We start from the raw sequence: 22400 nt of genomic DNA, 5'->3' as shown, positions 1-22400 counted from the left end.
TCCGTCATCGCCGGAGAAGCGCAACTGTACAGATCCCCACATTGTGAACCGGCTGAATTATGACCAATGCCCTAATGCTGAGAAGATTGTCATGAGGGGACAGTCTCTCAACTACTCAAGCTTTTGATGTGGACTAGGACTCAAAGGAGAAGGTATTTACCACGGTCACTATTTTCTCAGTCTGCGAAGGAAGCTAACTCGTCGGCAAGCCGCCTCTTCCACACATTATGGCCACTATCTTGTCATCCGTTCGGAACGAGGCAGAATGATTGGTTTGACAGATGACCACGATAATGGACTCCGTGTGCGGGGATCCCTGTCAATTGTTCTACATAGTATGATTACCAACCAGCGCCCTCATTTGTCTGTCCCGCAAGCCAGTCCCCATCCCCCACCGTCCGAATGTGAAGCTCGGTTATCTTTGGCGGGGGGACGGGAGGTGGGTCTTACCGGTTGAACATCGTGAATTCCATTGCACGAAGCGAGAGACCGGGGGAAGTCCGGGTTTACCCACCCACCCAGAGACCTACCTATAGGTGCTAAATCTCATGCCCCCCGGTCCCAACTGACAGGCCCAGGCCGTCGACTGTCTTCGACGAAGCTAACAGATGCTGGGGAGGGAGGAGGGGGGGGGAATTCCCGTGAGCTGAGTGGGTATAGCTCCGCCTATCTCGCTCCTTCCCAGTCGGGGCTAATATCTTTGCGTCAACGGTGTAACGCAAACAATCTGCGATAACGTCCGTGTTACCACCCTAGGAGAAAAAGAGGGGGCCCATCACCTATTTTAGCTCTCGTGGAGACGAAAACCCCTCCCCGAGGCCCGAACAAGGAAGAGTAGCTCCGCTTCGTTCGAAGCGACCGTTCGTCTTAAGATTGGGGCAATAAATAGGCATAGTCCAAGCTCAGTGCTTCCCTCTTAGATTCCTCGCAGAACAACTTCCTTTTGCACACGGTCAATTAGTCTCGATATCCGCCATGATACAACGATGGTCGCAACTATTTGGATTCACCTCCCACAATAGTGCTGCGGCGCCTCCAGCCAATGAGTGGATTGTCCAAGAGCGGGCTGTTGATGAGCACCGCTCGCTGAGAGTCATCGTAATTGGGTCAGGAATTTCGGGCATTATCTCTTCGATCCGACTTCGACAACGGATTCAGAATCTGGATCTCTGCATCTACGAGAAGAATACGGATATCGGTGGCACTTGGCTCGAGAACAGATATCCGGGTTGTGCATGTGGCAAGTACCCCTGCCATTTCATGGTTGGAGACTTGAATACACTGGGATGCAATCTGCTAACATACTGACCTTGCAGATATTCCAGCGCACACATACCAGGCTACCTTTGAGCCCAACAAGGAATGGTCTGCCTTCTATGCCACAGCCCCCGAGATTCACAGCTATTGGAAGCGTGTGGCTGAAAAATATGGGTGTATGGAGCATATCAAGTTTGAAACGCAAGTCATTGAGGCCTTGTGGAACGATGCCACAAGCAAATGGATTCTACAGGTTAAAGACCTTGTAAGTGGGTCGACCTACCAAGATCAATGTGATGTGCTCATATCGGCTACGGGGGCATTGAACGATTGGAAGTGGCCGAGTATTCCGGGCCTCCGTGACTTTAAGGGGAAACTGATGCATAGTGCTAATTGGGACGAGTCATATGACTATAGCGTGAGTCGAACCCAGTTTTCTGATGACCAAGAGAAATGGTGGCTGACGTCCGACAGAACCAGAAAGTGGCCGTGATTGGAAACGGATCGAGTGGCATTCAGATCGTTCCCGGCATGCTGCCGAAAGTGGCGCATATTGACCATTATATCAGAGGTCGCACTTGGCTGGCACCTACCTTCGCCCGAAATCAGATTGACAAGCGTGGCACTGAACTCGAAAACTGTAAGCTTGCTTAGCTTTGAGAGAGGATTCCCTGGTTGACCTGTCAATCATAGTTTCCTTCTCTACAGAGGATATTGCAGCATTCAAGACGGACCACAACGCCTACCAGAAGTTTCGCAAAGGTAATGATTCCAAACTACCTTTTACCTCGGCAGCTGCTTACAACATCAGAGATCGAGCTTGAGCTGCAGTCTATCCATGGTGCAACCCTTTTGGGAACCCCTGAGCAGCTAGGCTCTGAAAGTGTCTTCACACAGAATATGAAACGACGCTTGCAACGAAAACCGGAACTCCTTGAGAACCTTCTTCCCTCATTCCCTCCTGCCTGCCGCCGTCTGACCCCAGGTCCTGGTTATCTGGAGGCCCTGACAGATGACAAGGTTGACGTCATTTCAAGCGAAATTGTCAAGGTGGACTCGAATGGTATCATCACAGCAGACGGTGTGCATCATCCCACCGATGTTTTAGTATGTGCCACGGGGTTCGATACCACGTTCACACCCCGGTTCCCCATCATTGGGCGCAACGGATTGTCCTTGTCCCAGCGTTGGGAGAAGACGCCCGAGACTTACCTGTCTTTAGCAGTTGACGGGTTCCCTAATTACTTTGTCTGTCTCGGCCCGAATGCGGCCCTGGGCGAGGGAAACCTGCTGCTTCTGATAGAGAGAGAGATCGATTACTTCACGTGCTGTGTACAGAAGATGCAACGTGACAACATCCGCGCAATGTGTGTCCGGAAAGAAGCCGTGGAGCAATTTAGTCGGCACTGCGACCAGTACTTCTCACGCACCGTGTTTAGTTCGAGCTGCCGCAGCTGGTACAAAGGAGGGCGAGAGAATGGACGAGTGACGGCACTGTGGCCTGGTACGTAGATTCCCCCTTTCTTTTTCCGAAGTTTGTGATTTGTGTGCATTTTCTTACCTTTTCAGGTTCGTCGCTCCATGCTCTGAAGACGCTCGCGCACCCACGCTGGGAGGATTACACGTATGACTATGTCGACAACAACCCAAATGGCTGGATTGGCGACGGGTGGACCATGAATGAGAAGAACAAGGTTATCAATGTCGACTATCTCGACGACGACCAGATGGACTTCCCTCCAGTTGCCTGTGTGATAGGCAAGCAATAATAATTAGAGGAAGCGAAAGGGGAGGGGGGGTGAGGTGTTTGATTTCGGCAGTGGCTGGTTTCTCTACCCGTGCAACTCTGCTGTTTTGTTTTTCCCTTCTATGGAAATCTGATAACCTATGATGGCATTCTAGCTTCCTGTTCACAATTAAGATCCGTCTGTAGTTATTAACCAGAGATCTCCAGCCTACCGGATGATTCGAGCGTGTTGTACAGCGTTTAGCGTGAGTTCGAGAGCTGGGGGGAGTAACGGCGGCCCAGGGTGGGTTAGACTTTGGTGGCGTTTGACCAAGCAAGTCGCTAGAGGTACAAGAACGGGCAGTCCTGCTTTTACAGAGTGGAGTTGAGATGGTTACCAAGGTTGGTAGTGTAAATGGGACGTCACTCGTGGGAGGTGAGATTGGGAGCCTGGATTTTGAAGGGGGGGGGAAGGTGGGGGAGGTGAATAGTAATGCAAAGAGAAGAGAGGAATAAAGTTTCCCTGCGTAAACGTCGAGGCTTAATTGTCGGTCTCATTGTCCGGTTTTCCCAGCTCGAGTGGAAGAAAATTGTGGGGGTGTACGGACAAACTGCAGTCAGTGCAGTCACTGAGTAGGTGGGCGGGACTGCGAACCAAACCGGTCTAGCGTGTGCAGGCGAACCAGCGACTTTATCGAGCGCGGGAAGGAATTGGAACTGGTGCAGTGAAGAGATGCAGCCCCCTCCAGCTCCAACCACTGACAGCTCTGAGCCGGCAGCCATGAGCCAGGAGCCTGGAGCCTGGAGCCTGAAGCTGCAGAACTGCAGAAACGAAAGAAATACACACACTACTCCACCACCATCTAGTCAATCAATCAATCAATCACTTCAGAGTCCAGTGCCCGGAGTCCAACCTGTCTGTCGACCAAGACTCTTTCTTTTTAAAGATCCATCCATCTCGCTCTTGTTCTTCTCTTTCCATCGTACTGTGGTTGTTTCATGATGACTGCATCTGTCTCAATACCTTGTTCAGTCTAGACATTCATCCATCCTCCTCCCAATCCTCTCCACTCTCTTTAGACTACCACTCAGACGTGTCGTTCCCGGTTCGATCGACCGGGCTTGCTGCGCGCTTTTACCGGCACGTCTCCACTGCTGGCATCATCACCACCAGCTCCGTCCGAGTTTCCACCGCCCGCTCCCGATCTGCCCTTTGCCCCGATCCCCCCCCCTCCTTTACCCCATATTTCCACCTCCGTTTACCCCATCTCCCCCTCCACAGGCTCAAATCCTTCCACTTCTCCCCGATGCGCACCAGTTACTTACCATGAAGTCTGCTTCAAGCAAGCATTTCTGTTGTACCATCTGTCAGCGAGGTTTCACGCGCATTGACCATCTCAAACGCCATCACCTCCGACGTAAGTCCAATCACTCCCTTGTTCCCCACCACCCCCCGGTCATTGCTTGTCTCTGGGCCGGTTCTCTTCCACCACAATTCACTGATTCTGGACGAACTCTCGGGTTTCGGATAGACTCCGGTGTCAAGCCTTACTCATGCATTTTCTGCAATGAGTCGTTCGCGCGCTGGTGCGTATGTCCCGGGGCGCTGTAATTGATCCAGTCCCTCATACCCCGCGCCTTACGAGTTCCGCGTGCTTTGTTGCTGACGGCCACGCGTCCTTTTATAGTGATAACCTCCGCGACCACTACACGGATTGCGACAAGCGCGGAGACCAGAAGATCCCGGAAACGGGGCAGAGGGGCAGGCGACGACATGCCTGCCAGTCGGCAAGTCACTTCTTTCTTCCTTACCTTTCCTGCCGTCTGCTTCTGGAGCGTCAGCGCATGGTTTCTAATTCGAGTTCTCTCTCGCCTTAGTGCACGTCAATGAAGCTGCGATGCGACGGGCAAAGTCCTTGTGGTTCCTGCCAGAAAAGAAATCTTCCGTGCAACAATGAGCGTAAAAAGCAGACCAATGGTCTTGAGCTAGGCACAGGCGCAAAATCGAACAATCGCGGGGACTACGTTGGTACCTCCGATCGCGGTTCGATCAGCTTTCTCTTGAATGGTGGCTCCGACAGCTTTACCGAAGAGTTTCGGCTCCCTCCTTGCAGCGACCGCAGCCGGGGTATGAAATATCATACTCAGATGGGGTTAAAGGAAGCAAGGTCTACAATGCTGGACTATCAGATGGGACTCGATCAGTTGGATATCGCCCCGGCATTCATTGAAGCCGATCCCACGGCACGCTCCTTTTTCCACGATAACTTTCTTGATTTCTTCAACGGTCCGTTCGAGGGCCCACCGAAGTTCATGGGCACGTCTCAGTATAGTACAGGGTCTGAGTTTAGCGCGGGTCTCCCGCCAGGCCAATCTAGCGTGACGCATCCCAGCGAACAGCCGTATGTACCGGAGCAGCCCTATGCTGCTGCACTCTCGCAAGCGATTCTATCGCGAGCCTGGGCTGTTTCCCTGGATGCTAACGCGAAGCAGCGATTGGCCGCTAATGCTAGCTTTTTGTTGACGACAGCGCGCATCCAGAAGTTTGTCTGGATGTATGCCAGATACTGGCATCCGAGTTGCGCCATGGTCCACCTTGCCTCGCTGCAATTGAATACCGTTCCGTTGCCTTTGCTGGCAGGATTGGTATTCATGGGTGCTATGTATTCGAATGATGAACAGGAAACATATGCTGCCAAGCAATTGTTGGACTTCGTGGAGCTTTACATTTTCTCAACCGAGGTTTTCTCTCCAGAAAGCGATATCGCTTCCATGTTTTGCAAGGGAAAGACCAACTTCCCTCATGAGGGAGACGATTGGGTCCAGTTTTTGAACTTCCAAGCTGGTTTCATAATATGTATTGTGCAATACTGGTCAGGCTCTCGCATGTCGCACAATCGAGCCATGGAGAACCGATTTAGTGAAATCACAAAGGTATGTTTATTTACCAGCATAGCGCGTGGGGAATGGGCTACTAACTCACCGAGAAGGTCGCTCGTCGAATGAACCTTACCAAGTGTCGCCACCAACACCCCGACGTTACTTCAGAGCAGCAATGGATCCAGACAGAGTGTCGCATTCGGTAATTGCCTCACAGAAAATGCTAAATCGCAACTACTTGCTAATCCTGATAGAACTATTTCCATTATCTCTCTTCTCGACTGTGCCTTCTGCTTCTTCCAGAACTACCCGTGTCGCCTGTCGCATGTGGAAATGGATTGTGATTTTCCCTGCCAAGAGGCACTTTTCAATCTAGAACATCCATACACAGACATCGGATTCCATTATTCTCGAGGCTTTACCATCAAAGAAGCATTTCAGAGCCTGTTCGACGGATCGAACGCCCCAAACATGTCATTCCCACTCTCTCCAGATTCTTCGACGAATCCTAGTGGGATACTTCCAAACATGAATATCCTTGACATGTTCATTCTCATCCACCGTACGTCATAAACACTACTGCACTTGACATCGCTTCAACTGCTGATCATATCATAGTCCTTTACGCCTTCATAGATACCTATATGACTCTTGCCTCCGTCACGCGTTCCAACCAGCCCCAAATCCAGTCCCCACCCCAACCCACCCAGCTTTCAGATCCTGCATCACCCGACAAATTCCGGTCACAGATTGCACCGGAGAATTCCGTGCTGGGTTCTATTCGCGTCGCGTTAGCCCGCTGGCGCGAACACTGGCTCACGCTGCAAAGTGCCGTATCCAACCACGAATGGGCTTCCATGGGGTTCTACAAGAACGGTTATAACTTCTGGCTGGTGTGTCACCTGCTCATCACCAGGAAGGAAAGTATGGATGTGGTCATGGGGCTGGAGGTGAAGTGCGAGGACAAGTTGGAGAAGTTGAAGGTCCTGCTGAATGATGACAAAGATTGACTTGAGCCTAGGAGCAATGCATGCCTGTATGGCCTAGAGCACTTGCTTGTGAGAGGCGTTGCGAGCCTGATATGTTTCATTGTATGCATTAGTACGGCGTTTGTGGGTTTGCGCTCATGCTTGGGAGGTGGTCATGGGGTACTGGTAGGTAGTTCGGAGTTTCGTGGGTACTCTTGGGGAGAGACCTGTAGGGCTCGGAGGTTTGTATATCAGCAATTCTGCTTAGGGAGTTCATATATCTAGGAGAGGATATAGACAAGCCCTCACGGAGGACATTCTGAAACAATACTCACTACTGCAATTTAACTTACCGAGTACATTGACGGCTCCCTGACCAGAGAACCGACTTTCAGTGAGATCTTAGTCAGCCGAGGCGGCCTCAGCTGCCGCTCCCTTCTCAGTCCCCCAATTGCTCTTTCCATCAGCATTTATCTCTCTCTCCTCCTAAATCTCTTCTTGTTGCCTCACCATGTTTCCTACAAGTACATTATTCAAGTACATTACCACACCTGGGTGGGTAACCCCACCCCTCATGCCACTGCGAAGGCCAGGGGCGAAGATGGACTTCGATGCGAGGCATTCATCAGGTCAACATCAACGAGGAGAGAATGCCAAGCGTGGCTTGACAAATGACTTGCCGCGGCTCTTGTTGGAAATGGATTCCGAGTGGTTGAATGTCCGAAAAGATGAAGATCCACCAACTACATGAGTACTAGTATCTACTACGGAGTAGTAGAAATGGGGCCCGAGGACGAATTATCGCCAACCTAACGCGATAGTGTTGCGACCGGCTCACATCCACTCTCCTTAGGGGTCAGGACCGACACGCAACTTAACCGAGTCTCCATCCATCCAAGTTTTTGTTGAACGGACCGGTCCGTTGTGATCCTTCGTCCCTCTCCCCCATCTTTCACAAGTGACAAGAAATGTATCATCTCGAGAGCAGCGAAGCCCAAGCTCTTCTTTCTTACAAGCGACGTCGGTCAGGCGGCACACGGTCGCGCACGGGCTGTCGAACCTGCCGGTAAGGGTCCTCCTTGCTAGCGGACGTTATGAGCATCATTTATGATCGGATCTAAACTAATCGGATGATAAGCGCACGTCGGGTCAAATGCGATGAGACCCCTGGCCATTGCTACAACTGCACCTCCACAGGAAGAACATGCGAGGGCTACGACCCCTCCCCATTACCTCGCCCAAACAACGCTCAACGGCAGCGGGTAACATCTCCCCAGTTGCCGTTGACGGTCACAACCAAGATCCGCTGCATCACCACAGCCGATGAACGACGCTGTTTCGCATTCTTCCAAAGACGCACGATCCCGGATATTCTGGGGGCATTTGATTCCCCGTTGTGGCACCAGTTAGTGCTGCAGATGGCCCAGCTGGACCCGGCGGTCTGTCACGCTACGATGGCGCTGGCGGCTGCTCACCAGGAGTGTCAGATCACCGGCATGGGGCTGCGCCCGCAGAAACAGCAGAGTCCGTGGAACCTATTCGCTTCCGATCAGGCGGCGCGCGCGTTTGCCCTGCTCAGGCAACGGAACCCCCAGGACCCACTGTTGCCGCAGGTGGTACTGCTTTGCTGTATCCTCTTTGTCATGTTGGATTTGGTGTGGAGGGAGTTCGACGCAGCCTTCCTGCACCTGCAGGGCGGCCTGCGCATTCTGAATGAGCTTCATCGCCAGGGTAAGCCGGTGTTCCGAAATCGACAGGGATCGCCCGTCGATTGGCACATCGTCACTGCTTTGCGACATCTCGACATACATTCGACACAATTCGGCTGCGAGGCACCGTTGCTTGAGATTCGGGAAGAGGCTCGATTGGATTCGACTGCAGCACAGTGGCAAACAATCCGGAGCGTTGCCGAAGGACGCAGGGCACTTGATCCCCTCACGACACTGACGCATGCGTACATGAGGCGGGCCTGGCCGTCTGATAAAGAGCACGATCCCGTTCTCTATGCCTCGTTGTACCGTGAGCAGTTGACACTCCTCGCGCTGGTGGATCAAGCTCAGCGGGCCATGCGGGACTTTCGTCTCCGACATTACGCCTCCCTTGGACTCAGGGGCCAGGTCGGGGCCGACATACTCAAGGTCAATCTCCATTGGCTCTGTTTGGGTCTGCGTACGACCTTCGCGCTCCCTGGACCTGCATACATCGCGAGCATTGCTTCTGAATGCCAACAAATTCTTACGACATCCGAAGCGATCATCGCAAAACTTGGCCCCCAACGGCCGGCGATCATGTTCGACAACGGGATTATCTCGCCCTTATTCTTGGTAGCCGTCTTATCACCGGACTTCCGTGACCGTTGGCGAGCGATCATGGCGCTTCATGCTTGGCCGCACTGCGAGGGGCCGTATAGCTCAGCGTTTCACGCCCATCTAGCCGAAAAGATGCTGGAGGGCGATCTGCGAGCTCGGATCCGGGCCGAGCTGGCCACCACTCCGAACGATTTGTCGGACCAGCAGCTTCTTGAAGACCAGCTGAGCGAACAGTTGACAAGGGTCACGGGACGTTCGACTCTCAAGAATGATGAGGAGGTAGAGCGGTATCTGCATGATCTTACTCAACCCATGGCCGGGTGGCCGTGCGCTCCTCTTTTGGTCCAGGCTGGAGTCCTTCCCGACAGATCAGCTGTGCCCTGAAACTGGTATTGGCCAGCTCCATACGATACATCTCCCCGAGGAATGGGCAGACCTCCAAGGTATCTTTGTAGGTCCGTGCATTGACATTACAAAGTCAAGGATTACGCACACGACTCGACCCACTCTTTCTCTGATCCTCTAGTGAACTGGGAATCAATCGATACAACGCGTGCAAGAGCGGGTCCTCAGGTTGACAACACCAGATTCCGATTACTTAATCGGCAGCAAAATGAGCAGCGGTCTCTCTCGGCATCACGTCGGGATCCGCAATCTCGAGGTTCTGGTCTAGGATTCGGGTAGTGGCATGCCGTTGTGACAGTCCGTGCATCACGGTCCATAGGTAAAGGACTGCTTACACGAGTCAGTACCTGTCCCCTCTTCCCACCCCATGAGCCAGGTAAAGCCAATACGATGCGGTTTCAGAGAGGCAGCCACGGGGTGGGTAATGGTGAATCTCATGGCCTACTCACATGATCGGCATGTAAAAGAGCAGTCTTTCCAGTCACAATTCGGTATTCCAGATCTCAAGGAATGCTCCAGGATCGGGGGATTGGAACGGAACACCAAGCTGGAAAGTTGGGAGATGGTGGCCGAAACCATCAGAAACAGGCTTTACTCAATTGTCTAAGCCAAGACTTCTACTTTGCTCTCTATGGAGCATGATATCCGACACCAAGTGCCGAGTCTGCTGTCCGTCCAAGAACGAACCCCCCCGCCAGAAGCCACACAATCCCACCTAGTCTATTGCCAACGGGACCAGGATGCACGCAAGGGCTGGTCGCGTGGTTGTGGGTCAGCGGCCACTTGCAGGACGAGGGAGCTTATGGAAAAGCCATATCGATTGGCGCAAGCTTGTCTAGGTCATGGGGTTGACGGGGACATGCTAGACAGAAGGGAGCAGTCTCGCTTGAGACACGAATAAAGAAATACGACGTGACAGAGGTTAAGACCTGTACCGGTGTGGAGTAATGAGTAATATGGAGAAAGTTCGGGATGGGAGGATTGAAATTAGTATGCGCATGACAAGCGCAAGAAGAGCCAGGTTAGGACAGACGGAGACTGCTGGCGTGGAGCAAAACACGGGGACGATGTCTCTTCTCCGCAACCCCAACTGCAATTGGTCATTTTCCCGTTGGCGTTCTTTCGAGCCGGATCATGCCCAACCCAACCGTTCGGCCCTACAGGACTCAAAAGGCAAGAGGCAAACCCGCCAGCGCAAGCAAGCCTAGTAGGTACCTAGTAGCGAGGAAGAGGCTCGTGCATCCATCCAAACGGTGGCTTCTTCCTCCCCGGGGTAATGACCAGTCACGGTGCTACCTGCCTCCGATGCTCTGAACCATGGAATGATCGATGCCAGGAATTGATTGGTGTGTTGTGCAGAGAGTCTGATGGGGGAAAAGGACTCAGGGCCGGGGGTTCCAAGATAGTCACCAATGGCTTGATTGATCTTGGTGACTACTAGGTAACTTACTAAGGTAGGCAGTAAGTTAGTCAATTCCGTTGTTCGGTTCCGTGAAAATGCGACGTGACTCGATGCGAGAAGCCGACCGAAATGACTTCAAATTGCCAAGGGAATCCCCAGATGTGGTTGGAAAGGGGGGATACACAATCATGACACCGCATCAGACCATTTTACAGGGTGCGTGGTGATTCCTGGAGCAGTTCCGGGAACGAACCCGACTCCGAAACCATTCCCACTTTTACAATTTGGAAGGAAAATTCAACCACTGCAGCAGGCCAGTCAAGCCGGCAAGCAAGCCAGCAAGGAAGGAAGGAAGGAAGGACAAGTCTGGGGGCGGAAAGGAGCGTGGGTGACAGAGAGAAACAGAATGTGTGTGTGTGTGTGCCACACGGCAAAAACCCAGCCAAGACACGAGGTGGCGCGAATACGCCCAATGAGGTCTGTTCCACGGTCTTGGGAGGGAAAATGCCCTTCGTATCCTGCTGGTAAGGTAGTCTACGGAGTAGGTAGGCTATTTGTAGCGGGATCACAGTACCACCTTAGCTTACAGTAATGGTATGAGTGCACGTTATTGTTGACTGTCATATTCCTTTGCTACCTAACGCAAAACACTCACCGGAACCGATCCATGGATTGGAAGTTTGGGAGAAGTGCACGGGATTCAACTCCGATTTTTCTCTTCCCCCCCGCATTTGAAAGGAACGGGGGAGGGACCAACAACAAACCTGGGGGGGAAGAGGAGGAGGAGTGAGAGGAGGAGGGGGGAAAGTCGGGTAGGTGGTGCCAAGGGGGGAAAAACAGAGAAAAAAGATAAAAAAAAAAACTGCTGCTGCGGGTGCAACCTTTGTAATTGCCAAGTCTCTTGGCATGTCACCCCTCTCCCGATTCTCTCTCTCGCTTCTGGGCCTGCTGTGCTCTCCGCGACCTGAACCCCACCCCAGGCAGTGGCGATACCCTCGTCTACCACCCCAGATCCTAGATACGTGTCCTACTACTCCCATGCACACCACGTCGGTCAGATCCGATCGATTAATGACAAAGAAGCTAAGATGTCAGAAGGCAAATTTCAAAGTCAAACCCCAAAGTCAAGAGGTTACAGAGCATCTCAATGGTAAGGTAAATCGAATTTGGCAGTGGTTGGTCAGTGGTGGTCAGACGCAAGTTGTTTCCCGGGGGCTTCAGGCTGGGCTGGGCTTGGGGTTGCAGTTTCCAGGTCTGGGCATTTCGCTTACCTGAAAAATTCAACCCCGGATTGGAACTCGTGATGCGGGACGAGGGAAGTGAGAGGAGAGTCTGACTGTCTGAGACGAGACTAGACCAGTCACTAAAGTACCTGAACCCCGGGCTGGAGCTGAAGTCGGTTAGCCCCGACCCAGCGCCTAACCTTAAAATCCAGCATTGTTCACCCAATCCCTCCCCGTGCTGGTGGAGACCTCATTCTTGCTTCCCCCCCCCCCCAGACGGCACACGTGGTAGGGGAAAATTTCCGACCCCAGCTCGCTCCACCCAATCACCGCGGTGGTTCTTCAAGCGACGAGAGGGCCTTGCCCGAGTGGCTCGCCGGTTATGACCCGAGCCTTTCGTTGGCTGGAACAATAGAGTTGGAACTTGGAGGGAGAGGGAGAGAGATTGGAAGAGAACAGACAGACAGTCAGTCAGTCAGCCAGCCCGAGGCACCTCCCGCCTGGCACATGGTTGACGCCTTTTGACTGAATCGGGATCTTACCCCGTACTACTGCTCTGGAGTACTACTACTACTACCCCAAACTACTGCTGCAAACACCTACTCTTCCCACTTAGTGAGCATACCCTGCATTTACTCCATGGGTGTACGGGAGTACTGTATATAGTGTCTCGCTGGTTGGGCTGGCCTGACTAGAACTCATCGGAGTATAGTAGGTCGGCCTTAAACCAACCAGTGACAACTAGTACCAACCATGCTTACGGTCGTACCATGTGCGGCTGGAAGAAAAAAAGAAAACCACCCTCCCCCCATCCACTTCCAAGTACTGTACTTGACAAAGTGGATACTGAAACACAAACCCAGGGTTGGACTCCCTCGGCTCCAAACTGGACTCGGGAGCGGTGGTCATCGAGAAGGAATGCGAAGAGCAACCTAGACCCTAGACTGGTCAATTTTTGGAATATCCAGCTAGTGAGGGTCTGCTCGGGCAGTCCTCGGAACGATGGCAAATCGCTGAAGATGGCGGCGTTGACCGAGGAAAGGGTCCATTCCTAATCGGGGCAAGACGAAGGCAAAAAGAAGTCAAGTGAATGGGGGAACGGGGAAGGAACGAAGACTCACTGACCTACTCACTTCACTGCACTCTCGCTCCATTCCCTCACGGTCCCGACGGTTGGGGAAATCCCCGTGGGCAACTTCCATCCACTTTCTTCCCCGGGTCCGGGTCTGGCCCGAATGCAAACTTCTTCCCCTCTCCCTCTTCCTTCCCCTTCCTCATCGGGGTTCCAGATTATAAAAACGCCTGCAGCTCCCCCCCGGCCGGTTTGTTTGTGCATCTTCTCACCGCAACTCTCTTCCTTCTCTTCCTTCTCTTCCTTCGACCTTCACACTTCTCATCTCTTGGTGTGTCTTGGTTCGACACCTGTGTCATACTTCTTCCCGTGCTGTGACTATCTCGCTGTCTATACCTCCTTGGTTTACATAGAGTATCACATCACCACAGCCTGCCCAACTCCTACCAGTCATCATGGCTGACGGCACGGTGAACGGCCAGCGGGTCGAGGCCCCCGTCACAGTCAAGGCCTACTTGATGTGTGCCTTTGCTGCCTTTGGTGGTATCTTCTTCGGTTATGACTCCGGTTATATCAGTGGTGTCATGGGCATGCGCTACTTTATCGAACGCTTCGAGGGTCTGGTATGTGGTTCTGCCTCTGCGATCCCCATCCACTCCGTCACGCGACACTAACCCCAGCTGGCTTAGGATTATGCTACTACTCCCACCGATAAATTCGTTTTGCCCTCCTGGAAAAAGTCTTTGATTACCTCGATTCTCTCTGCTGGAACTTTCTTTGGGGCTCTCATCGCTGGTGACTTGTCTGACTGGCTCGGTCGTCGGTTCACCATCATCAGCGGCTGTGGTATCTTCATTATCGGTGTCATCTTGCAGACAGCTTCCAGCAGTGTCGCTCTGTTGGTGGTAGGCCGTCTCATTGCTGGTTTTGGTGTCGGTTTCGTTTCCGCCATCATCATCTTGTACATGTCCGAGATCGCCCCTCGCAAGGTTCGTGGTGCCATTGTGTCAGGATACCAGTTCTGTATCACCATCGGTCTCATGCTGGCTTCCTGTGTCGACTACGGCACGGAGAACCGTACCGACTCGGGCTCCTACCGCATTCCTATTGGTCTCCAGATCGCCTGGGCTTTGATTCTCGGCATCGGTCTTTTCTTCTTGCCTGAGTCGCCCCGTTACTTCGTCAAGAAGGGTAACCTCCACAAGGCCGCTGAGGTCCTGGCACGTGTCCGCGGCCAGTCTCAGGATTCCGACTACATCCGGGAGGAGCTTGCGGAGATTGTCGCCAATCACGAGTATGAGATGCAGGTTATCCCTCAGAGTGGTTACTTCAACAGCTGGTTCAACTGCTTCCGTGGTAGCCTCTGGACTCCCAACAGCAATCTTCGCCGGACTATTCTGGGTACCTCCCTGCAAATGATGCAACAGTAAGCTTTCCAGTACGCTTTGATTATCTGAATCTCTCATACTAACTTGCCTAGGTGGACTGGTGTCAACTTCGTGTTCTACTTTGGAACTACCTTCTTCCAGTCGGTGAGTTTGCTCCGTTCCCTAACCATGAGCTTTTCTAACATGGCCGATAGCTTGGAACCATTGACAACCCCTTCCTCATCAGCATGATCACGACTATTGTCAACGTCTGCTCTACCCCGATCGCCTTCTACACCATTGAACGCATCGGTCGCCGTCCACTTCTCCTGTGGGGTGCTCTGGGCATGGTCATCTGTCAATTCATCGTCGCTATCGTCGGTGTCACTGACGGTGGTAACAAGTCGGCCGTCAGTGCTATGATTTCGTTCATCTGTATCTACATCTTCTTCTTTGCCTCGACTTGGGGACCTGGTGCTTGGGTCGTGATCGGTGAGATTTTCCCTCTGCCCGTTCGGTCGCGCGGTGTGGCTCTGTCGACCGCCTCTAACTGGCTCTGGAACTGCGTAAGTTTTCAACCCCGATGTGTCTTGGCTTCGTGCGTCTAACCCCTTACTAGATTATTGCCGTTATCACCCCCTACATGGTCGACAAGGACAAGGGTAACCTGGGTGCCAAGGTGTTCTTCATCTGGGGTTCCCTGTGCGCCTGTTGCTTCGTCTACACCTACTTCCTCATCCCAGAGACCAAGGGTCTCACCCTGGAGCAGGTGGATAAGATGATGGAGGAGACCACCCCCCGTACCTCGGCAGGATGGAAGCCCCACGGCACTTTTGCCTCTGAGATGGGCATCACCGACAAGACTGTTGCCGAAAAGGCGGAGGCTGAGGTGATTCACCAGGAGGTTTAAGTGAACTGTGAGGGTCTGCAGGTGTTGGTAGTGAAGGTGGTGAGGCGCTGCTGTGCTTTTAGGATTTGGACGGATGAATACCCATGGGTTTACGCTTATGTACTAATGGTTCTAATTACTCACTTGCCCTTTGGGTGAGTGCAAATCTAATGACAGTCACTTGGTCATTTTTGATACTTGGCTCGCCAGTATGTTTGAACTACGTAGTGTAGGACGTAGGAGGGCTCATTTTGCACAATCTCAGGAATAGCAATACCGAGCAAGAGCAAGTTAAATATTAATTCCATGATAAATCATGCATAGTATGCGATAGGCTTCCAAGATCGCCCTGATTCAACACATGGGAGACCGGGGCCTCGGGGACGACCAGCCTCAGTTGAATGTTGAACCTAGTTTTTGCTGCCTCTGCGGAGACATCCGGTCTGCTCGTCTATTCGGTAATTTCCAACCTTACTCAATCTAACTTTAATTCTATCTTGTTATGCTTAAAGTATATAACGTTTGAATGCTGCCCTGCAGCTATTTGATCCATTCACTAGTGGCGTCCAATCCAAACCTCGTGAAATGATTTTGCGAATTCGAAAAAATGCAGTTGATAGCGCCTAGTCAGTACTCTAGGCCTGTCAAGTTTGATATCTCGATGTGTTAATGATTTGTTGTAGCTACATGTGTCTGCCTATCGTTGACGCTATCTTACTCCCTGTATATTTCCAGGTGTCCTCGGATTGCTCGTAGTCAGACTGTCCCCAACGGCTTTTTTTCTAAGGTTGCTTAACAAAGTGGACTCGGCTTTGGAGAAAAGAGGGCTGTACATAAGAGGATAGAAGAGCTGAATATGCAGAGCAATTGTGCTAATTCAATGAGTTGAGCTGCGGAGGAAGATTGACCAGTGACGTAATGGAGGATGTGTCAGCCGGTACTTCTGCCTGACAAGCAGGGCGGTGAGCCTAGCGGTGGTCTACTGAGACAGGCGGAGAATAAACCACGTGACGTGGTGCCGAGTTCCGAATAGCCGTATTCATCCAGAATGCTTCGATCCGGCCATTCCTCCAACCTTTCCAATTCCCTGTTTGCGACTCATTGCTCTCGCTCTCCCTTATCACTTGGTCCACCCGCAACCTTCGATCATATCGACGTACATATGACCAACGCAGCCAGCAGTCACCGCAACAACGCAGACTCTTATCATCTCCCAGTTTCTAGCCTGTTTCGGCCAGCGTCGCCTCGGCCCAGGCCGCCTCGGGTGCAACGCATTCTCCACCTCTTGCCTGGAAACAGTCACTCCACCACTCTGCAGCCAATAAGAAGTACACAATCATGGACTGCGGTTGCAAAAACTCATCACCGGACTTAATCTGTCTGTTATCACCGCACGTTGCTTGCTTGCTTGCTTGCTGCGTAGCTGCCAATTGGGTCGCCGAATTCTCTTTTTTCCCACTGTCGGGGTTTTCGTATCTCCCTTGATAGGTAGTAGTAGGGCTTATAACAATGGAGTGTCCCCAGATCTGTTGCGGCCCGCCGGTTTTTCTTACCCTTGGTGTGCTTCTCGAATTTTCCCTCTTTCCTTCTGGTGGCCGCTAAGCTTTCTTCTGTCCTTTTCTGGTTTCTTGGCCGCCAAGCAATACACCCTGACATGTGTGGGTGAGTTCATCTGGTGGTAATGTCCAAACCCGCTGCACCATCCGAGTCGAGTAGATCCACGCGGTCGAGATCCTCGTCCTCTTCATCTAGCACCGAGCCAGGCACCCAGCCACAGCGTCCATATAGGCTTGGGTCTTTCCGGCGGTCTAGCTCCAGGCACAGCACGGCACAGATTGATAGGGTTCATTCGGGAAAACATCTGGATGATCAGTCCGTGTACCACAGTGATCATGCGCTAGAGACGGACTCTGACGAAGATGGAGAGAAGAGCGATGAGCCAGTTGTGGAGGTCCGCGGTGGGATTGTGAATGAGCGAGATCGCGATCTGGAAGCTGCTGGCCCCCCGGCGGCGGCGGCGGCGTTGGAGAAGTCCAGGACGGCACGGCCTGAAAATGATCCTAAGCTGGTATGTGCTGCTCTTGTATTGCTCGGGATCTAGATAGTTGATATTCCTCTTATTAGGTGACATGGAATGGACCTGATGACCCCGACAATCCGAAGAACTGGCCAATGAAGAAGAAGTGGGCGGCCGTGGTCACGGTATCATGCTTCACTTTCATCTCGCCGGTGTCGTCGTCGATGGTTGCACCCGCGTTGACGGCTATCGGGTCGGACTTTCACATCACGGACGAGGTCACCCTCAGCATGACGCTGTCGGTGTTTGTGCTGGCGTATGCGGTCGGCCCGCTGTTCCTGGGTCCGCTGTCCGAGATCTATGGGCGAGTGATTGTGCTGCAACTCGCCAACCTGTTCTACCTCGTCTTCAACATCTGTTGCGGCTTCTCGAAGAACAAGGCTCAGATGATCGTCTTCCGGTTTTTGGCCGGCCTGGGCGGAAGTGCCCCGTTGGCAGTGAGTGCTGCATCGTGGCTAGGCATCGGTTGTGTCGCTAATTACGTGCTAGATCGGCGGTGGTGTACTCTCCGACTGCTTCAGACCCGAAGAGCGAGGCAAGAGTGTCGCTATCTACAGTCTAGCTCCGCTCCTCGGTCCCGCCGTCGGCCCCATTGCCGGTGGATTCATCGCCGAGAACACCACGTGGCGCTGGGTGTTCTACGCCACCTCCATCGCCGACGCCATGATCCAGTTCGCCGGTCTGTTCTTCCTCCGCGAGACCTACGCCCCGGTAATTCTCCGCAAACGCGCCCAACGCCTGCGTAAAGAGACGTCCGATGAAGCCTACCAGACGGAACACGAACGCGCCAACCGCACGCTGGGCGAGGTGATGCGGAGCGCTTTGATGCGTCCGTTCCGACTCCTTGGCACGCAGCCCATCGTGCAGCTGCTGGCGCTGTACCTCGCCTACATCTACGGCACCATGTACCTCGTGCTCGCGACGTTCCCGACCCTGTGGACCAGCCCGGACTACTACCACGAATCCACCGGCATCGGCGGGCTGAACTACATCTCGCTCGGCCTGGGCTTCTGGCTGGGCTCCCAGCTCTGCGCCCCGCTCAACGACCGCATCTACCGCCGCCTCAAGGCCCGCAGCGGCGGCGTCGGGCGGCCGGAATTCCGCGTCCCGCTGCTGTACCTCGGCGCCGTTCTCGTGCCCGCCGGCTTGTTCATCTACGGCTGGACGGCCGAGACGCACCGCCACTGGATCGCGCCCAACATCGGCGCGATGCTGTACGGGCTGGGCAACATCATCACCTTCCAGTGCGTGCAGACGTACATCGTCGACTCGTACACGCGCTTCGCGGCCAGCGCCCTGGCCGCCGTCGCCTGCATGCGCTCGCTGGCCGGCTTCGGGTTCCCCCTGTTCGCGAGCTACATGTACCAGGCGCTCGGGTACGGGTGGGGCAATAGTCTTTTGGCGTTTGTGTCGATTGGGCTGGGGATCCCTGCGCCGCTTCTGCTGTGGCGGTTCGGCGAGCGGCTGCGCAAGATGAGTCCGTACGCTGCGGGATGAGTTTTAGAGAGATGTGGGTAGATACGCCATTCAATAAATGGTATACGTGTGCTCATTGTGGCGTATGTAGGTTCCCGCTGGAATGTAATGGCAATTTCGCGCATATCCATCTTGTACGCTTTGCTTGGCAAGGGTAAGTGTTTTGCTTCTATCACACCGTGGACGATGAGTCTACAAGGTCAGACTGAAGCACTTGACCTCATTACCTCTTGTATAAGAGATAAGTCAGCACTCGCCTTGAATACTAGTATAGCCATGGGGATAAGGTAGTCATTTCCATGCCCGAGTCCAAATATGGAAGGAATCCTTTCGACCCGAGCAACTCGGAATTATAGCCAGCCGAGCGTACCCCCTCTCTCGACTGCCATATATATCTAGAAATCCACAGCCAGTAACATCTTACTCACTCGGACAGGAAAGCACGTAATACGCTGGGCAGGTCAGTACCCAAGTAAGCATCACTCTTGCCGTTACTGTTTAACCAACTTGGCCAGTCAATCATTTCGTCTACAACCAGGTTCGTTCCCTCGGGGCGAGCACTGACTCGGACCTTCTTCTCGTCTCGCTAGGTGCTTCCCAGCAACATGAGGTGCCTCCGGGACTCGGGCTCGAGGCATTCTCTCATTGCCAACATTGACATCGGAGCAGAGTAAGTAATGTTGAAGAAGCCCGATCATGCTCTACATTCATCAAAATCAGGATCTGGGGCTGATCCCGAGCCTGGCGGCGCTGTAGCAGGAGGTTTCACATACCGGTCTGGGGTCGTCTATTCCCGATGCTCGATGCTCGATGCTCGATCTTTCTCTCGGCACAGGTACGGTTATGTATGCCCTGTCTGTACTCTTCACCAATTAGCATCTTGTTCAAGGGAAAAGAGGAGAAAAGTCAGAAGAAGAGTCAAAAAAAGGAGAGAAAAGGGAGAGAGAGAACAAGGGAAAAAAAAAACAAAGAAAAAGATGTTTAAATTCGACAAGTCTTCTGGGCCAGGATCCATCGTTCCAGTTGATTAGCAAGGCGTATAGACGGTCACGAGGGAGCAGTACGCTCACTCTCTGATATCAGAGTTGGATGTGGCTAGTGGCGACGCGCTCTACTGTCCTCGACGCTGTGTCCACTGCTTGCCACCGTCGAAGTGCATTCTACACATATACTCTACTTTGCTCGAAATGTGTAACTTGGACAGGACTGATCAACTCAACTCGAGAGCCCAGGCTGCTCTCCGAGGATGACCCACGTGTGTTGAAGAAAGTGTGGAATTTGGAAGGAATAGAGAGCCCAAGTGAAGATGAAGTTGCTCGGGTCCAAAGCATTCCATAAATGGATTGGCGGGTTCCTGCCGCTGAGCTGTGTATTTTTTTAACGCTGAGGAAGAGCCGGTCCTGACGTCAGAAAGAATGATTCTATTATGTACGCAAAGGAATCTCGGAGAGGGAAAATCTCCTATCTGTCACCGTTAGACACGAAGAAGATTTATCGTTTCTTATTTGTTTTAATTATTTTTTCTGATTCGGAGTTGGAACAATAAATAGCCTTGGGTATCCTGACCTACTAAGGGTTCTACCTGTTAGACCCATAGTCAAGTCTTTACTTGCGATAGGTCTAGTGGATAAAGTCCTATAATTCTAAGTACAAAACTTCAGTGCCGAACATTTACACTATAACTTGGCATAGCATCGTCGACTTACTCCGTGGGCTGGGATTAGGCCTCGGGATAGCCGATGAAGCTACGCCTCTAGCATCCCACAAGCTTCTGGTCACAGAACCAAGCACATCTCGTAGTTGATTGCTTCATTGACCTGATTTGATCCTAGCTCTTTGTTGCATAGATAATGTGATACGTATAGCCAAGGATGACTACGTCTTCGGCAGGTCTCTCGGTTCTAGATGCCGTTCTTTTTCTGTTCCCTCCTTCAGATCCAAGGTGGAACACCGGATGACTCCAACTCAGGGTCGACTGGACGTCCAGCCTCGGCTAGGATGGACCCTGTTTGACTCCGATTCGTCCACCCTCCATCCCACTAGAACCGTGACCTCGTTTGCAATAAGTAATAGTAGACATAATGCAAGCGTTACCTGGACCAGTATGCATGCATGCATGTCCTCTGATTGAAGAAATATACCCTGCTTTCCAATCCAACAATCACCAAGCAAATCCACGTGTCGGAGCACATATGAACTGCGTGCTTTCAATCACACTCATCTCCCCTCAACAGTCCATCCATACACAACCCCGGTCCTTCTCCCGATGAAACCAACCGAGCCAAGAGCCAACGTCACTGGAAAATAGACTTCCCGCTGACTCACAACCCTAAATCCGCAGGGTGCTGCATAATCTTCCTCATATGTTCTGGGCGCGGTACATAAACGCTGGACTTTGCTCCGCCCTGCCAAGGACAACCCCCGTGAATAAACAACATGTACGCGACCAGCTCGTCCAAAGTACGTATACCCGTGCAGATCATCTCCAGCAACCGAGGATATTCCACGAATGAGGCGGGGCAAATTACTCAGCTCCGGCGGGAGGGGAAAGAGAGAGAAAGGCTTGGCACGGGGGGGGGGGGCAGCCAAATCCACCCGGTGCATTGCCAAGACCGTTAGGGGGACGGGGGCTAGCCCTAGGGCCCTAGGGGCTCCGAGGGGTTGCAGAAGGATGGCGTAAGCTAGTGGAGCACTGCTGGTGAGTTGGGGTCAGGAACAAGGGTCGTTGGTGGTTGGGTGTGTTTCAAACTTTATGGTTATGCTTATTTTCTGCCCATCTGGTTTCTTTTTTTTTGAGACGATTTTCGCGGTAGATCCTGGATACCCGTGTAACTGGTTGAAGAATGGAGTAGGTTTCTCTGTAGGTGGGATGGAGGATGCATTCCTATCGAAGGCTGACTAGAATTTGAGAGTAGAAATCTTTTTGGATAAGGGTGCTTCACCCTGTTTGCTTCGCTTTAGCACCAGGGCCCTAAAAACGCCGGCCGAAGATATTGTACCGTATACACAGTGCATACTGCAGGGTCCATCTTCCGCTGCCTCAATCTATCCATCCACTGATGAGACATGTGGCTGAACCCCAAAATGTCTTTGTCGACCAATCCCGGTCTCGTCAATTTTAAGCATGCCTGTCTGCCATCCGCTTACGAAACGGACCCTCGTGCCTGTGAGAGTGACCGGATTAGTTGTGCGAGAAGCGCGAGAGGGTGGATCCCGGCCGCGTCGTCAGCGGCCGATGATCTTACCCCGATGGATAACGGGTCTGGCCCGTTCCTTTGAGATCTCTGCTTGACTTCTGCGGAGAGGAAGCGGATGAGGCAATCGATCAGATTTCTGAGGTCTTTCTAGC

The 22400-nt window shown here is 52.6% G+C and overlaps 8 protein-coding genes across 8 annotated transcripts; all 8 read left to right on the top strand.

Annotated features, from left to right (window-relative positions):
* Nucleotides 1-936: 936 nt before the first annotated feature.
* BO95DRAFT_445591 (flavin-containing monooxygenase) lies at nt 937-3145 on the top strand. Its single transcript, XM_025587182.1, has 6 exons — nt 937-1240; nt 1317-1675; nt 1732-1897; nt 1951-2019; nt 2069-2761; nt 2827-3145. The coding sequence occupies exons 1-6, from the start codon at nt 976-978 to the stop codon at nt 3024-3026; spliced, it is 1752 nt and encodes a 583-aa protein (XP_025439382.1). The 5' UTR covers nt 937-975; the 3' UTR covers nt 3027-3145.
* Nucleotides 3146-4310: 1165 nt separating this feature from the next.
* Nucleotides 4311-6873, top strand: BO95DRAFT_369843 (fungal specific transcription factor domain-containing protein; the record flags this gene model as incomplete). The annotated part of the gene is made up of 6 exons (XM_025582891.1): nt 4311-4401; nt 4672-4775; nt 4916-5917; nt 5971-6065; nt 6118-6425; nt 6482-6873. The coding sequence occupies 6 exons, from the start codon at nt 4311-4313 to the stop codon at nt 6871-6873; spliced, it is 1992 nt and encodes a 663-aa protein (XP_025439381.1).
* Nucleotides 6874-7847: 974 nt separating this feature from the next.
* On the top strand, nt 7848-9353 carry BO95DRAFT_348746 (Zn(II)2Cys6 transcription factor; the record flags this gene model as incomplete). Its single annotated transcript, XM_025582010.1, has 2 exons — nt 7848-7897; nt 7970-9353. Coding segments are annotated over 2 exons (1434 nt in total), but the record flags the coding sequence as incomplete, so codon positions are not given.
* Nucleotides 9354-9830: 477 nt separating this feature from the next.
* On the top strand, nt 9831-10650 carry BO95DRAFT_445588 (uncharacterized protein). The gene has a single exon (XM_025587181.1). The coding sequence runs from the start codon at nt 9982-9984 to the stop codon at nt 10150-10152; it is 171 nt and encodes a 56-aa protein (XP_025439379.1). The 5' UTR covers nt 9831-9981; the 3' UTR covers nt 10153-10650.
* Nucleotides 10651-11803: 1153 nt separating this feature from the next.
* On the top strand, nt 11804-12265 carry BO95DRAFT_445585 (uncharacterized protein). The gene has a single exon (XM_025587180.1). It carries the CDS (start codon nt 11854-11856, stop codon nt 12220-12222), a length of 369 nt encoding a protein of 122 aa, XP_025439378.1. The 5' UTR covers nt 11804-11853; the 3' UTR covers nt 12223-12265.
* Nucleotides 12266-13170: 905 nt separating this feature from the next.
* Nucleotides 13171-13837, top strand: BO95DRAFT_224713 (uncharacterized protein). Its single transcript, XM_025581221.1, has 2 exons — nt 13171-13656; nt 13725-13837. Exon 1 carries the CDS (start codon nt 13261-13263, stop codon nt 13618-13620), a length of 360 nt encoding a protein of 119 aa, XP_025439377.1. The 5' UTR covers nt 13171-13260; the 3' UTR covers nt 13621-13656; nt 13725-13837.
* Nucleotides 13698-15519, top strand: BO95DRAFT_455486 (sugar porter family MFS transporter; the record flags this gene model as incomplete). Its single annotated transcript, XM_025588340.1, has 5 exons — nt 13698-13865; nt 13932-14668; nt 14723-14774; nt 14825-15175; nt 15229-15519. The coding sequence occupies 5 exons, from the start codon at nt 13698-13700 to the stop codon at nt 15517-15519; spliced, it is 1599 nt and encodes a 532-aa protein (XP_025439376.1).
* A 1507-nt stretch (nt 15520-17026) lies between these two features.
* Nucleotides 17027-19514, top strand: BO95DRAFT_224405 (MFS transporter). The gene is made up of 3 exons (XM_025581220.1): nt 17027-17566; nt 17623-18012; nt 18065-19514. Exons 1-3 carry the CDS (start codon nt 17180-17182, stop codon nt 19070-19072), a joined length of 1785 nt encoding a protein of 594 aa, XP_025439375.1. The 5' UTR covers nt 17027-17179; the 3' UTR covers nt 19073-19514.
* Nucleotides 19515-22400: the final 2886 nt, after the last annotated feature.

The sequence above is a fragment of the Aspergillus brunneoviolaceus genome (genome assembly GCF_003184695.1).
Source record: "Aspergillus brunneoviolaceus CBS 621.78 unplaced genomic scaffold BO95scaffold_60, whole genome shotgun sequence".
NCBI lineage: Eukaryota > Fungi > Ascomycota > Eurotiomycetes > Eurotiales > Aspergillaceae > Aspergillus > Aspergillus brunneoviolaceus.
Note: the sequence above shows the minus strand (reverse complement) of the source record. Positions and strands in the feature narration are given on the sequence as shown.

Coding starts and splice junctions, on each gene's coding strand:
- BO95DRAFT_224405 (XM_025581220.1), top strand. CDS start 17,180: ATGTCCAAACCCGCTGCACCATCCGAGTCGAGTAGATCCACGCGGTCG. Junction 17,567..17,622: donor CTGAAAATGATCCTAAGCTG/GTATGTGCTGCT, acceptor TCCTCTTATTAG/GTGACATGGAATGGACCTGA. Junction 18,013..18,064: donor GCGGAAGTGCCCCGTTGGCA/GTGAGTGCTGCA, acceptor ATTACGTGCTAG/ATCGGCGGTGGTGTACTCTC.
- BO95DRAFT_224713 (XM_025581221.1), top strand. CDS start 13,261: ATGGGGGAACGGGGAAGGAACGAAGACTCACTGACCTACTCACTTCAC.
- BO95DRAFT_445591 (XM_025587182.1), top strand. CDS start 976: ATGATACAACGATGGTCGCAACTATTTGGATTCACCTCCCACAATAGT. Junction 1,241..1,316: donor ATATCCGGGTTGTGCATGTG/GCAAGTACCCCT, acceptor CTGACCTTGCAG/ATATTCCAGCGCACACATAC. Junction 2,020..2,068: donor CTACCAGAAGTTTCGCAAAG/GTAATGATTCCA, acceptor TTACAACATCAG/AGATCGAGCTTGAGCTGCAG.
- BO95DRAFT_445588 (XM_025587181.1), top strand. CDS start 9,982: ATGGCCTACTCACATGATCGGCATGTAAAAGAGCAGTCTTTCCAGTCA.
- BO95DRAFT_445585 (XM_025587180.1), top strand. CDS start 11,854: ATGTCACCCCTCTCCCGATTCTCTCTCTCGCTTCTGGGCCTGCTGTGC.